We start from the raw sequence: 14,075 nt of genomic DNA on the forward strand, positions 1-14,075 counted from the left end.
ATATATAAAAGAACAAAGTTTAAAAAAAAAATTAGCCAAGTTATGTTGCGTTTCAGTTTCACCTCAGTGAAATGGGTACAATTGAAAGACTGAATCCTGGATGTGTAGATTCATTGCATTCATTTTTTTTTAAAAAGAGTGATAAAGTCCTGTTTTAGTGTTTATTTATATTTCTTCATTCAATTATTGGAAACTTAAATTCCAGCGTTGAAGTGAATCAGTAGGTTGTATTTGAACTGCAGTCCACAATTATGTATAAGTATACGGATAACTGGGAGGATGATTAATTAGTTTATTATTCCTACACAACCCTTCACTTCAATACATGGCCGATTGCAAAGGTAAGTGGCAAACCAATCGCACATTTTCAATAAACAAATTTCTTCAGTACAGTAATCCAAACATTGGTAAGTGAACAAACAAGTCATTCTGTTAAGTTCTTTTTTTTTACACAAACAAAAGCTTTCAACTCTTATAGCATCACTAACATACCATTCCCAAGTTATTTGAAAACCTTGTAAATAACAGCAAACTAGATTATGTATTGTGCTCTCATTTCAGTTATTGCTAATGGTCAGAAATTAAAGTTACTTTGAAAATGTTACGGTAAACAATGATTATGCAACTTTTGACAGTTCTACAAGATACTCTGTCAGCAGATCATGTATCCAAACGTCTGTATCTGGGAGGGATGTGTCCACCAAATAAGTCACTACTCTTCGATCCCAGGGGTATGCACTCCCATGAACTGTCTGTATTTGGGCTACAAGAGGCTTTCTCTCAACATGGTTACGGAAAACTATTGATGCTTCCTCTGACCACTGTTCACATTTGACTCCTGCAAAATACACATTAAAAATTAGTTAAAATATCAAGTCCACTTAATTTAACAGAACCATTGCAAAAAAATGAAGTTTATATTTCTGTAGATAAAATTTAGGATAAGCAGGTACATACAAAAAATGTAGACTTTCTTGTTTCCTCATGTTAAGATTATTTTCATAAACTAATTTCTTGCTGGTTCTACAAAAACATCCTTTTCCAAAAGAGCTACACCAAAAAAAGTATAGGAAACATTTTATGTTCACAATCTTCCCCTCCTCTGATAGGGCCAACCGATTGAACATGCTCCTGGAAGTGGTTATTGCCCAATCCAGAGTCTGAATGGGCTGAAATCTATGTGGATACCACATTCCTGGAATAGGTAACCTCACAGTTTAAGGTTTTTCAGACAGAGAAGGAATATATGACAGCCAAATAGCCAAGGAGAACCAGACAGAGAGTGTAGAAGACCCCCGAGTGCATCTTAATCTCCAATCACTATTTTGCTCCGAAGGCTCAGCTGTATAAGGGAGCAGAAGAGTTGGGAAAGAAATAGGGGATTCTCTAGTTAAAGGAGACAGACAAGCATTTCTGGGGCAGCAGGTGTGAGTCCAGGAGATGGTATGTCGTCTCCCTGGGCCAGGGAGAAGGCTATCACTGAGTGGCTATATACCACTGTGTCAAGGTAGTTTGAATAGCCAGTGCTGATGGTCCATTTTGGTACCAAACACATAGGTACCCAAATGTGTACCTATTTAGGATAAGCAGTACATACAAAAAATGTAGACTTTCTTGTTTCCTCATGTTAAGATTATTTTCTTAATAATCTTAAAATTATTAAGATCCTGGAAGCAGATTTTAGGTAATTAGAAAACTGATCAGTAATCATAGTTTCAAAGATAATCTCAGTGTTACTCCCGGTGCCACATATGAGCAAGTGTAGAAATGGGAGGATAGAGTGGATGAACAATGGTTGGATAGTTGATCCCTAGATTTGAGAGTCCTGTGACATTAGGATCAGGTTTGAGCAAGGTGGGACCTAAACAGACCCGATGGACTACAACTACAGAACCAGACCAAATGTCCTTGTGGTGTGTGATACGTTAGGGCTACTGGGGAGGGTTTAAACTAACTTGGCAGGGGGAAGGGAATCAGGGGGTAACACTAGGATAAAGTTACCATAGTCCCAGATGGCCAAAGGCTGCTTTCCCCTTTGAGGGGAGAGCCGACAGGTGGTGATTTAATCTGTGGATCACCACACCTCAGACAAGGAGCAAGGTTGAGAAGGCGGGCTTTCATGAATAACCTCAGCTGTTACCGGAATTGAACCCGCGCTGTTGGCCTCACTCTGCATCAACAAGGTACACGAAGAATTGGAAGCAGATAGCAGTAGAGAAATAGGAAGGTATTAGGTGGAGTCTGGCTAAGCAGGTAATGTAATGAGATCTACATTGGACTTGCAATACATGTATGTAAACACACAATGCTTGGTTATTAAGGTTGATGAGCTCCAGATAGTCATGTGAGAATACTGTTGTGATAACATTTCAAAAAAGGGCAGCACAGGGTACTGAATATTCCTGGTTACAAAGTATTCAGGAAATACAGGGAGGAAGAAAAAAAAAGAAGGAGGAGTAGCTTTAATGATTACTGTGCTTGTGAGGGAAAATGTTCTGGAGGGGTCAGGACTGATTCTATTTGGTTAGAATTAATAAAGAATACATTACTGGGTGTATTGTTAAGACCACCACCCAGTGGAAAAGATAGAGTGTTGTGTTTGGTCTTCTATACCTTACGAGGTTACGAGGGAACTCACCAAACACCTCGACTTGTCCAAACCAGAATCTTAATCGACTCTCGTGTGGTAAGAAAGCAATTTGTTACAGAGCACATTATATGGAGTCTGCTTATTACTCCTCTGGAATCTGCACCGGGCACCGGCCATTCACCTGTATGTCCCTTTACCCTCTCAATCTTCTTCTCAAGATGGCCAGACGCATCTCCCCTTATATGGGAGTCACTGATCACATTACCTTGGTCTTAAGACCATATGGTGTGGCTGCACCGCCACCTGTTGGTTGGAGGTCGCACACATCCATCAATGACATAGCCCATAGGCATATCACCACATTGAGGAGCAAATCTGCAGGAAAATTATGGAGAGGTCCAAGAACTGTAGATTACTGGAAACTGTGGACGTCAGTTATCTTAATATAGACTAGAACCGTAATAGTGTAAAGAGCAGAGAGAAAGAAAAGTTTCTGAAGTATGTTCAAGAGAACTTTCTTGATCAGTATGCTTCTAGCCTGACGAGGAAGGAGGCAGTTCTATGATGTGGCTCTTGGGAATGAGTTGAGTCAAATGTCAGTCAGGGAACCTTTCAGGAACAGTGGTCAGAGTAGAAGGTTTAGGTTAAGCATGAATAAGGACAAGGATCAATCTAAAGTAAAAATACTTAATTTGAGGGTCAATTTCAATGAGGTGAGAATAGATCTGTCCAAGATAAATTGGGATCAAAGATTAGCAGATAAAATTGGAACACAATTGTGAACAGCCAGTGGTCGTGGTACACATTGGCACAAACAACATAGGTAAAAAAAAAGTGATGAGGTCCTAAAAGCAGAATACAGGGAGCTATCTCAGGATTACTACCGGTGCCACGTGCTAGTCAGAATAGAAATGATAGGATATATAGGATGAATATGTGGCTGAAGGGATGGTGTCAGGGAGAGGGTTTCAGATTCCTGGGGCAATGGGACCGGTTCTGGGGGAGGTGGGACCTGTACAAACTGGACTGGTTACACCTGGGCAGGACTGGAACTGATGTCCTAGGGAGGCATAACTGGAACTGATGTCCTAGGGGGACTATTTACTAGAGCGGTTGGGGGAGTGGGGGAGTGTTTAAACTAATGTGGCAGGGGGATGGGAACCGATGCAGGAAGTCGGAAGATAGTAAAACAGGGACAGAAACAAAAGGCAGTAAGGGGGAAAGTATAAGGGAGGGAAGCCATAGTCAAAAATCAAAAGGGCGACAGTACAAGGTACAGTGACTGAGGGGAGCTCAGTGAATAGGCTCAGTAATACTAAAAAGAATAAAATGGGAAGTAAAAACATGAATAGAAAGCGACATGGCAGGTTGTTACATGAAGATATGGGTTCAACGACAAGGAAAATTAGGAGAAAAGTTAAGAGGAAATATAACTTAGGAGAGATTACTGATCAAGTTGTTAAGATTCAAAACAGAGGCAGAAAAGCCAACTGTGTACTTTACCTGAATGCTCATAGTATCCGGAATAAGGTAAATGAGTTGCTGGCGCAAATCATCGTGAATGACTATGATTTAGTGGCCATTAGGGCCTCACGGTAGCATGGTGGTTAGCATCAATGCTTCACAGCTCCAGGGTCCCAGGTTCGATTCCCGGCTGGGTCACTGTCTGTGTGGAGTCTGCACGTCCTCCCCGTGTGTGCGTGGGTTTCCTCCGGGTGCTCCGGTTTCGTCCCACAGTCCAAAGATGTGCGGGTTAGGTGGATTGGCCATGCTAAATTGCCCGTAGTGTAAGATTAATGGGGGGATTGTTGGGTTACGGGTATACGGGTTACGTGGGTTTAAGTGGGGTGATCATTGCTCGGCACAACATCGAGGGCCGAAGGGCCTGTTCTGTGCTGTACTGTTCTATGTTCTACTGAAACATGATTAAAGGATGGTCGCGACTGGGAGTTAAATATCCGTGGGTATCAAACTATATGGAAGGGCAGAGTGGATGGTAAGTGAGGTGGTGTAGCTCTGTTATTTAAGGATGACATCCGGGCAATAGTAAGGGATGACATTGGTGCTATGGAGGATACGGTTGAATCCATTTGGGTGGAAATCAGGAATAGTAGGGTGAAAAAGTCACTGATAGGAGTAGTCTATAGGCCACCAAATAGTAACATTATGGCGGGGCAGGCAATAAACAAAGAAATAACGGATGCATGTAGAAATGGTACAGCAGTTATCATGGGGGATTTTAATCTACATGTCGATTGGTTTAACCAGGTCGGTCAAGGCAGCCTTGAGGAGGGGTTTATAGAATGTATCCGCAATAGTTTCCTGGAACAGTATGTAATGGGAACTACGAAGGAACAAACGGTCCTAGATCTGGTCCTGTGTATTGAGACAGGATTGTTTAATGATCTCATAGTTAGGGATCCTCTCGGAAGGAGCGATCACAATATGGTGGAATTTAAAATACAGACGGAAGGTGAGAAGGTAAAATCAAACACTAGTGTTTTGTGCTTAAACAAAGGAGATTACAATGGGATGAGAGAAGAGCTAGCTAAGGTAGACCGGGAGCAAAGACTTTATGGTGAAACAGTTGAGGAACAGTGGAGAACCATCCAAGCGATTTTTCACAGCACTCAGCAAAGGTTTATTCCAACAAAAAGGAAGGACGGTAGAAAGAGGGAAAATCAACTGTGGATATCTAAGGAAATAAGGGAGAGTATCAAATTGAAGGAAAAAGCATACAAAGTGGCAAAGATTAGTGGGAGACTAGAGGACTGTGAAATCTTTAGGGGGCACCAGAAAGCTACTAAAAAAGTTATAAAGAGTAAGATAGATTATGAGAGTAAACTTGCTCAGAATATAGAAACAGATAGTAAAAGTTTCTACAAATATATAAAGCAAAAAAGAGTGGCTAAGGTAAATATTGGTCCTTTAGAGGATGAGAAGGGAGATTTAATAATGGGAGATGAGGAAATGGCTGAGGAACTGAACAGATTTTTTGGGTCGGTCTTCACAATGGAAGACACAAATAACATGCCAGGGACTGATGGAAATGAGGCTATGACAGGTGAGGACCTTGAGATGACTGTTATCACTAAGGAGGTAGTGATGGGCAAGCTAATGAGGCTAAAGGTAGAAAAGTCTCCTGGCCCTGATGGAATGCATCCCAGAGTATTAAAAGAGATGGCTAGGGAAATTGCAAATGCATTAGTGATAATTTACCAAAATTCACTAGACTCTGGGGTGCTCCCGGCGGATTGGAAATTGGCAAACATGACACCACTGTTTTAAAAATGCAGATAAATATAGGCCAGTTAGCTTAACTTCGGTAGTAGGGAAGATGCTGGAATCTATCATCAAGGAAGAAATAGCGAGGCATCTGGATGGAAATTGTCCCATTGGGCAGACACAGCATGGGTTCATAAAGGGCAGGTCGTGCCTAACTAATTTAATGGAATATTTGAGGACATTACCAGTGCGGTACATAACTGGGAGACAATGGATGTGGTATATCTGGATTCCCAGAAAGCTTTTGACAAGGTGCCACACAAAAGGTTGCTACATAAGATAAAGATGCATGGCATTAAGGGTAAAGTAGTAGCATGGATAGAGGATTGACTAATTAATAGAAAGCAAAGAGTGGGGATTAATGGGTCTTTCTCTGGTTGGCAAATGAGCAGCTCGTGGTGTCCCTCAGGGATCAGTGTTGGGCCCACAATTGTTCACAATTTACATAGATGATATAGAGTTGGGGACCAAGTGCAATGTGTCCAAGTTTGCAGACGACACGAAGATGAGTGGTAAAGCAAAAAGTGCAGAGGATAGCGGAAGTCTGCAGAGGATTTGGGTAGGTTAAGTGAATGGGCTAGGGTCTGGCAGATGGAATACAATGTTGACAAATGTGAGGTAATCCATTTTGGTAGGAATAACAGCAAAAGGGATTATTATTTAAATGATAAAATATTAAAACATGCTGCTGTGCAGAGAGACCTGAGTGTGCTAGTGCATGAGTTGCAACCCAAAGGGTTATGAATCTATGGAATTCCTTACCTAGTGAAACAGTTGAGGCTCCTTCATTAAATGTTTTAAGATAAAGATAGATAGTTTTTTGAAGAATAAAGGGATTAAGGTTTATGGTGTTCGGGCCGGAAAGTGAAGCTGAGTATCATAGATTATCATAGAATTTACAGTGCAGAAGGAGGCCTTTTGGCCCATCGAGTCTGCACTGGCTCTTGGAAAGAGCACCCTACCCAAGGTCAACACCTCCACCCTATCCCCATAACCCAACCCAACACTAAGGGCAATTTTGGACACTAAGGGCAATTTATCATGGCCAATCCACCTAACCCGCACATCTTTGGACTGTGGGAGGAAACTGGAGCACCCGGAGGAAACCCACGCACACACGGGGAGGATGTGCAGACTCCGCACAGACAGTGACCCAAGCCGGAATCGAACCTGGGACCCTGGAGCTGTGAAGCAATTGTGCTATCCACAATGCTACCGTGCTGAGTCCACAAAAGATCAGCCATGATCTCATTGAATGGCGGAGCAGGCTCGAGGGGCCACATGGCCTACTCCTGCTCCTAGTTCTTACGTTCTTAATATTGGGCTACTTTTAAAAAGTGGATGGTACAAGTACAGTGGAAGTTCATTTTGTGGAGATTAATTCCCAAGCGAGGGAAAGGTGGGGGCAACTAAAGCTTAGATGACAAAAGAGATAAGGAACAATATGAAGTAGAAAGAAGGGTACATATGACAGATTTCAGGTTGATGAATAAAAGTAGAATCAGGCTGGATATAAAAATCTCAAAGAGGAAGTGGAAAAGAAAACCAGAGTAGCAACGAGTTTGAGAAGAGATTGGTAGTTCACAAAAGGAATCCAAAAGTCTACTACAAGCATATATAGTAGTAAAAGGGCAGTAAAAAGGGTTGATTACAGACCAAAAAGGGGATCTATCCATGGATTCAGAGGGCATGGCTGAAGTACTAAATGAGTATTTTTCACCTGTCTTTGAAGGAAGATGCTGCCAAAGTTCAGTGGAAGAGGAGCAACTACGGGCCTGTCAGTTTAACGTCAGTGGTGGGAAAGCTTTCAGAGATGATAGTCTAAGACAAATTTAACAAGTTTGGACAAGTACAGATTCAATTAGGGGAAGCCAGCACGGACTTGTTTTTGGTAAATTATGCCAACTAACTTAATTGTTATCTCATCAAAAAACTCAAGAGGGATACATAGATACATAGAAGGTAGGAGCAGGGGGCCTTTGGGCCCTTCGAGCCTGCTCCGCCATTCATCACGATCACAGTTGATCATCCAACTCAACAGCCAAATCCTGCTTTCTCCCCATAGCCTTTGATCCCATTCTCCCCAAGTGCTATATCCAGCGCCTCTTGAATATATTCAAAGTTATAGCATCAACTACTTCCTGTGGTAATGAATTCCACAGGCTCACCACTCTTTGGGTGAAGAAATGTCTCCTTATCTCTGTCCGAAATGGTTTACCCTGAATCCTCAGGCTGTGACCGCTGGTTCTGGACACACCTATCATTGGTAACATCTTCCCTGCATCTACCCTGTCTAGTCCTGTTAGAATTTTATAAGTCTCTATGATTCTGAACTCCAGCGAGAACAATCCCAACCTAGTCAATCTCTCCTCATACGACAGTCCCGCCATCCCTGGAATCAGTCTGGTAAACCTTCGCTGCACTCCCTCGAGAGCAAGAACATCCTTCCTCAGAGAAGGAGACCAAAACTGCACACAATAGTCCAGGTGTGGCCTCACCAAGGCACTGTACAATTGCAGCAACACATTCCTGCTTCTATACTCAAAACCTCTTGCAATGAGGCCAACATACCATTCGCCTTCTTTACCGCCTGCTGCATCTGCATGCTTACTTTCAGCGAATGGTGCACAAGGACACCCAGGTCCCGCTGCACACTCTCCTCTCTCAATTTACAACCATTCAGGTAGTAATCTGCCTTCCTGTTTTTGCTTCCGAAATGAATAACCTCACACTTATCCAAATTATACTGCATCTGCCATTGGTTTGCCCACTCGCCCAACCTGTCCAGATCTTGCTGTAGGATCCCGGCATCCTCGTCACAATTCACCTCCCACCTAATTTGGTATCATCTGCAAATCTTGAGATGTTACATTTTGTTCCCTCATTCAAATCATGAATATATTTGTCAATAGCTGGGGTCCTAGCACCGATTTCTGTGGTACCCCACTGGTTACTGTCTGCCAATTTGAAAAGGACCCATTAAACCCTACTCTTTGTTTCCTCTCTGCCAACGGGTTTTCGATCCACCTCAATACATTTCCCCTAGTCCCATGCATTTTAATTTTGCATAATAATCTCTTATGCGGGACTTTGTCAAACGCCTTCTGAAAGTCCAAATATACCACAACGACTGGCTCCCGCTTGTTGACTGTACTGGTTCTCTCTTCAAAGAATTCCAAGAGATTTGTCAAGCATGATTTTCCCTTCATAAATCCATGCCGACTCTGACTGATCCTGCCACTGCTTTCTAAATGTTCCGCTATAAAGTCCTTGATAATGGATTCAAGCATTTTCCCCACTACCGATGTTAGGTTTACTGGTCAATAATTCCTGCTTTCTCTCTACCTTCCTTTTTGAATATCGGAGTGATGTGAGCTACCCTCCAATCTGTAGGGACAGTTCCAGAGTGTATAGAATCCCGGAAGATGACCACCAATGCATCCACTATTTCTAGAGCCACCTCCTTAAACTCTCTGGGATGCAGATTCTCAGCCCCTGGGGATTTGTCCGCCTTCAATCCCATCAGTTTTCCAGCACCATTTCTCTACTAATGTTGATCTCCCTCAGTTCTTCCTTCTCACTAAACCTTTCATTCTCCAACATTTCTGGGATCTGATTTGTGTCCTCATTTGTGAAGACAGAACCAAAGTATGTATTTAATTGCTCAGCCATTTCTTTGTCCCTTATTATACATTCCCCTGTTTCTGTCTGTAGGGGGCCTACATTTCTCTTTAGCAATCTCTTTCACTTCACATAGCTGTAGAAACTCTTAGTGTCAGTCTTCGTGTTCCCTGCAAGCTTCCTTTCGTACTGTACTTCCACTTCTTAATCAATCCCTTCATCCTTCTTTGCTGAATTCTAAACTGCTCCCAATCCTCAGACCTATTATTTTTCTTGGCCAATCTGTATGCTTCTTCCTTGGATCGGATACTATTTCTAATTTCCTTTGTATGCCATGGATTGGCCCTCTTACCCCCTTTGCTTTTGTGCTAGACAGGAATGGACAGTTGCTGCAGTTCCTCCATGCGTTCCTTGAATGTTTGCCATTGTCTATCCACTGTCATCCCTTTAAGTAACTCTCCCAATCTATCAAGGCCAACTCACGCCTCATATCCTCATAGTTCCCTTTATTAACATTCAGCATCCTAGTCTCCGAATCAACTACTTCACTCTCCACCTTGATAAAAAATTCTATCATGTTATGGTCGCTCATCCCCAAGGGGTCTTGTACAGCCAGATTGGCAGTACTTCCCTTCTCATTACACAGTACGCAGTCTAAGATGAGGCTCTCTAGTTGGTTCCTCCACATATTGGTTAAGAAAACCATCTCGTATGCACTCCAGGAATTCCTCCTCTACGGCATTGTGGCTAATTTGATTTGCCCAATTTGTGTGAAGATTAAAATCACCCATGATCATCGATATTCCCTTATTACATGCATCACTAATTTCTTGTTTAATGCCATTCCCAACCTCACCAGTGCAGTTTGGGGGTCTATATCGAACACCCACTAATGTTTTTTGTCCCTTGGTATTTCTCAACTCTACCCATGCAGATTTCACATTGTCAGAGCTAATATCCTTTCTTACTATTGTGTTAATTTCCTCTTTAACCAGCAGTGCCATGCCACCACCTTTTCTTTTATGCCTGTCCTACCTAAATAATGAGAACCCTGGGACATTCAGTTCCCATCCCTGTTCACCCTGCATGAAGAGGATGAGGAGGGCAATGAAGCTGATGGGATGTATATGGATTTCCAAATGTCTAGCCAGCAATATTTAAGCACATGAAATTAAAAAGGAAAGTGGCAGCATAGAAAGGAAGTTGGCCGAGTTACACAAAACAGGTAGAACTGATGAACAGTTGTTTTTTAGGCCTGAGGATTGCATGCAGCAGGGTTCTCCAGGATCTGTACTAGGATCACTGTTTTTCTTAGTATACATTAATAACCAAGATTTGGGTGTGCAACAAGGAGCGACAATATAAAAAAGGGGATGACTAAGGGTACAGAAAGACCTGGGGATATTTGTGCACAAATTGCTAGACAGTGGAAAGGTAGGTTGAGGAGATGGTTACAATGCCATACGGGATCCTCAGCTTTCTAAATAGAGACATGGAGTACAAAGACAAGAAAGCTGGAATTCTGGCTTTTAAAAACTATTTCACAGAACGTGTCATCTTTTATTAAATTTATTTTTACGGGATGTGGGCTTCGCTGGCTGGGCCAGCATTTGTCACCCATCTCTAATTGCCTCGAGAAGGTGATAGTGAGCTGCCCTATAACGTAGAACATACAGTGCAGAAGGAGGCCATTCGGCCCATCGAGTCTGCACAGACCCACTTAAGCCCTCACTTCCACCTTATCACTGTAACCCAATAACCCCCCCTTACCTTTTTTGGACACCAAGGGCAATTTATCATGGCCAATCCACCTAACCTGCATGTCTTTGGACTGTGGGAGGAAACCGGAGCACCCGGAGGAAATCCATGCAGACACGGAGAGAACGTGCAGACTCCGCACAGACAGTGACCCAGCGGGGAATCGAACCTGGGACCCTGGCGCTGTGAAGTCACAGTGCTAGCCACTTGTGCTACCTTCTTGAATTGCTGCAGCCCACGTGCTGCAAGTTCCCCCACAGTGCTATTTGGAAGGGTATTCCAGCATCCTGACCCAGAAACAGTAAAGGAACGGCAACATAGTTCCAAGTCAGGATGGCATGTTGCTTAAGAGGTGGTGGTGTTTCCACCAGCTGAACTTGTTCTCAACTGAAGTATTGCATCTCATTTTGGCAGCATATTTATGGAAGAGATGAAGGTTTGAAGTCACAGAATTAAAGGTAATTAGCAAAAGTAGCCAGGATGACGGGGTGAAAAAACTTGCTTTTAACGTAGCAAGTGATTAGGATCTGGAACAGCCAGACAGTGTGGTGGAGGCACATTAAATGGGAGCTTTCAGAATGGAATTGTATAAATACCTGAAGAGAAAAGATTTGAAGGAGTATAGCAAAAGCTTTGGGCAGTGGAAGTGGTTAAACTACTCTTGCAGGGAGCCAGCATGGACACAACTGGCTGAATGACTTCCTGTGATTAAACTATTCAATGATTTTAGAGATTTAGCACTGAGAGTCTATCATTGTGCTTCATGGCCAGCTTTCACCATATTGGCAAAGTCTCAACATGTAGACATTAATTGGGAAAATTCACAAGCGGGTGAGCTTTGAGGCCCTGCAGAGGAGCTGTAACAACAAGGCTTTGCCTGTAAAGTAGTGGAAGCAGATTTAGTAGCAATTTTCAAAGGGATTTTCATACATCTTGGAAAAAGAAATATTGCAAGCCTATGGAAAGAGCATGGAAATAGGACTAATTGGATACATTTTTCAAAGAGCCGGCATCTCTTAAGGCCAAATGTGCTCCCTTGTACTGTACAATGCTATGGTTAACAGCTTGAGCCTGTCCAGCAGAAGTTCAGAATGACTTTTGTCCAGTTATTTGCACCCTGAATTTCAGTGTACCAATGTGATCATCAAAGTATCAGTATAACAAAAATGCTCTTGCATTTGAAAACTGTAAATTTAGCTGTTATGGAAAAATATAGCAAATGCAATTTTTAAACTAGTCACTACCAGTCTCTTCCAAATATCCGTTGTGGTACTTATAAATGACAGAATTTATCAAAACGAGTAAAAAAATGAATCAGTTGGCAAAACAGGTAATGAAATCTAGGAATGATCAAGGCATCTCATCTTAGGGTTCATAGGCCTTCAAACAGGAGTGAACTTCAAGCAATTTTTAAAGCCTTTAAAATAAAGCCGTCACTTTGTGAGTTGGACATGGTCCATGGATATTTCGGGTGGCGACATATTCCACGTTGGATAGCTCCTGCTTTTTTGGCCCTTTATGCCCAATTTTTGGGGGATTGTTTTGAATTATTAAATGTTGGAAGGTCTGAGGAGGTTGCGGAATGTCGAAGTTCCAGAAGAAGAATCAGGGGAGGAAGGGGGCGAGTGGAAATCTGTCGGCGAGTGTGGCTGAGTCCAACAGGAGGAAAGATGGCGGGTGCTAGTTCGCTGCTTTCATTACGGTAGAAAAGCTAACTGAAGTGGTGTCGGAGGAATTTGAACGGCTGTACTCCAAGCATTTCGACAGGTAGAAAAGCTAACTGAAGCAGTGTTGGGGGAGTTTGAGTGACTGTACTCCAAGCATTTCGACATGCATCGCAAAGAGATGATGACCTCGCTCAAGGATGGGTAGATGAGCCTCACACCCCGATAAAGGACGTTGCCGGAGCTGCAGGAGCAAGGAGAGGTGTTGAAGGGGATGAAGGAGGCATTGTCGCAGCACAGTGACTAGTTCACCTCGATGGGCAAGGGGCTCCAGAGGGTTGTGAAGAGCAATAAAGGGATGAGAGCCAAAGTGGAAGTTTGAGTCGGTGGCCGACGGAGTACTTTGCGGAGAAAATAATAATCTTTATTGTCACAAGTAGGCTTACATTAACACCGCAATGAAGTTACGATGAAAAGCCCCTGGTTGGCACATTTCGGCACCTGTTCGGGAGGGAGAATTCAGAATGTCCAAATTACCTAACAGCATGTTTTTCGAAACTCGTGGGAGGAAACTGGAGCACCCGGAGGAAACCTACGCAAACACAGGGAGAGCGTTCAGACTCCACACAAACCCAAGCAAGTAATCGAACCTAGGATCCTGGAACTATGAAGCAATAGTGCTAGCCACTGTGCTACCCTGCCACCAATGTTCACTAATTTGATGGAGGAGGAAGAGGAGCCCTCACTTTGCGAGTTGGACATGGTTCATCGGTCGCTCCGGCCAAATCCAAAGTCACATGAATCTTTGAGTGCTGGGATGGTCTGCTTCCACAGCTACCAGGTGAAGGAGAAGGTCTTGAGATGGGAGCAGAATCGAGAGGTGAAGTGGGAAGGTGTTGGTATTCGAATATACTAAGATCATATGGCGGAGCTGGAGAGTAGGCGGTCTTTGGTTGGGTGAAGGGAAGGTTGTATAGTAGCAAAGTGAGGTTTGGAGTGATCTACCCGACAAAGCTGAGGGTGACTCACAACGCAAAGGACTTTTATTTTGAGACGGCGGAGGAGACATTCGTAAAGGCTGAAGGACTGGGTCAGAGATGAGTTTGGACTTTGATGATATTGACAGTGTTCTTTTTTCTTAATGCATCTCCCTTCTC

At 43.0% G+C, this 14,075-nt stretch overlaps 1 protein-coding gene across 4 annotated transcripts in view; it reads right to left on the reverse strand.

Annotated features, from left to right (window-relative positions):
• Positions 1-278: 278 nt before the first annotated feature.
• Positions 279-14,075, reverse strand: part of LOC119970262 (tudor domain-containing protein 7-like) — a 210,945-nt gene continuing 197,148 nt past the window's right edge. For all 4 annotated transcript variants that reach the window (XM_038804596.1, XM_038804593.1, XM_038804594.1 and 1 more), the window contains one exon: positions 279-838. In XM_038804596.1, coding sequence (XP_038660524.1) covers positions 618-838 — 221 coding nt within the window. In that variant the 3' untranslated portion in view covers positions 279-617. The remainder of the gene's footprint in view (positions 839-14,075) is intronic.

Source organism: Scyliorhinus canicula, chromosome 8 (assembly GCF_902713615.1).
Source record: "Scyliorhinus canicula chromosome 8, sScyCan1.1, whole genome shotgun sequence".
In the NCBI taxonomy this organism is placed as follows: Eukaryota; Metazoa; Chordata; class Chondrichthyes; order Carcharhiniformes; family Scyliorhinidae; genus Scyliorhinus; species Scyliorhinus canicula.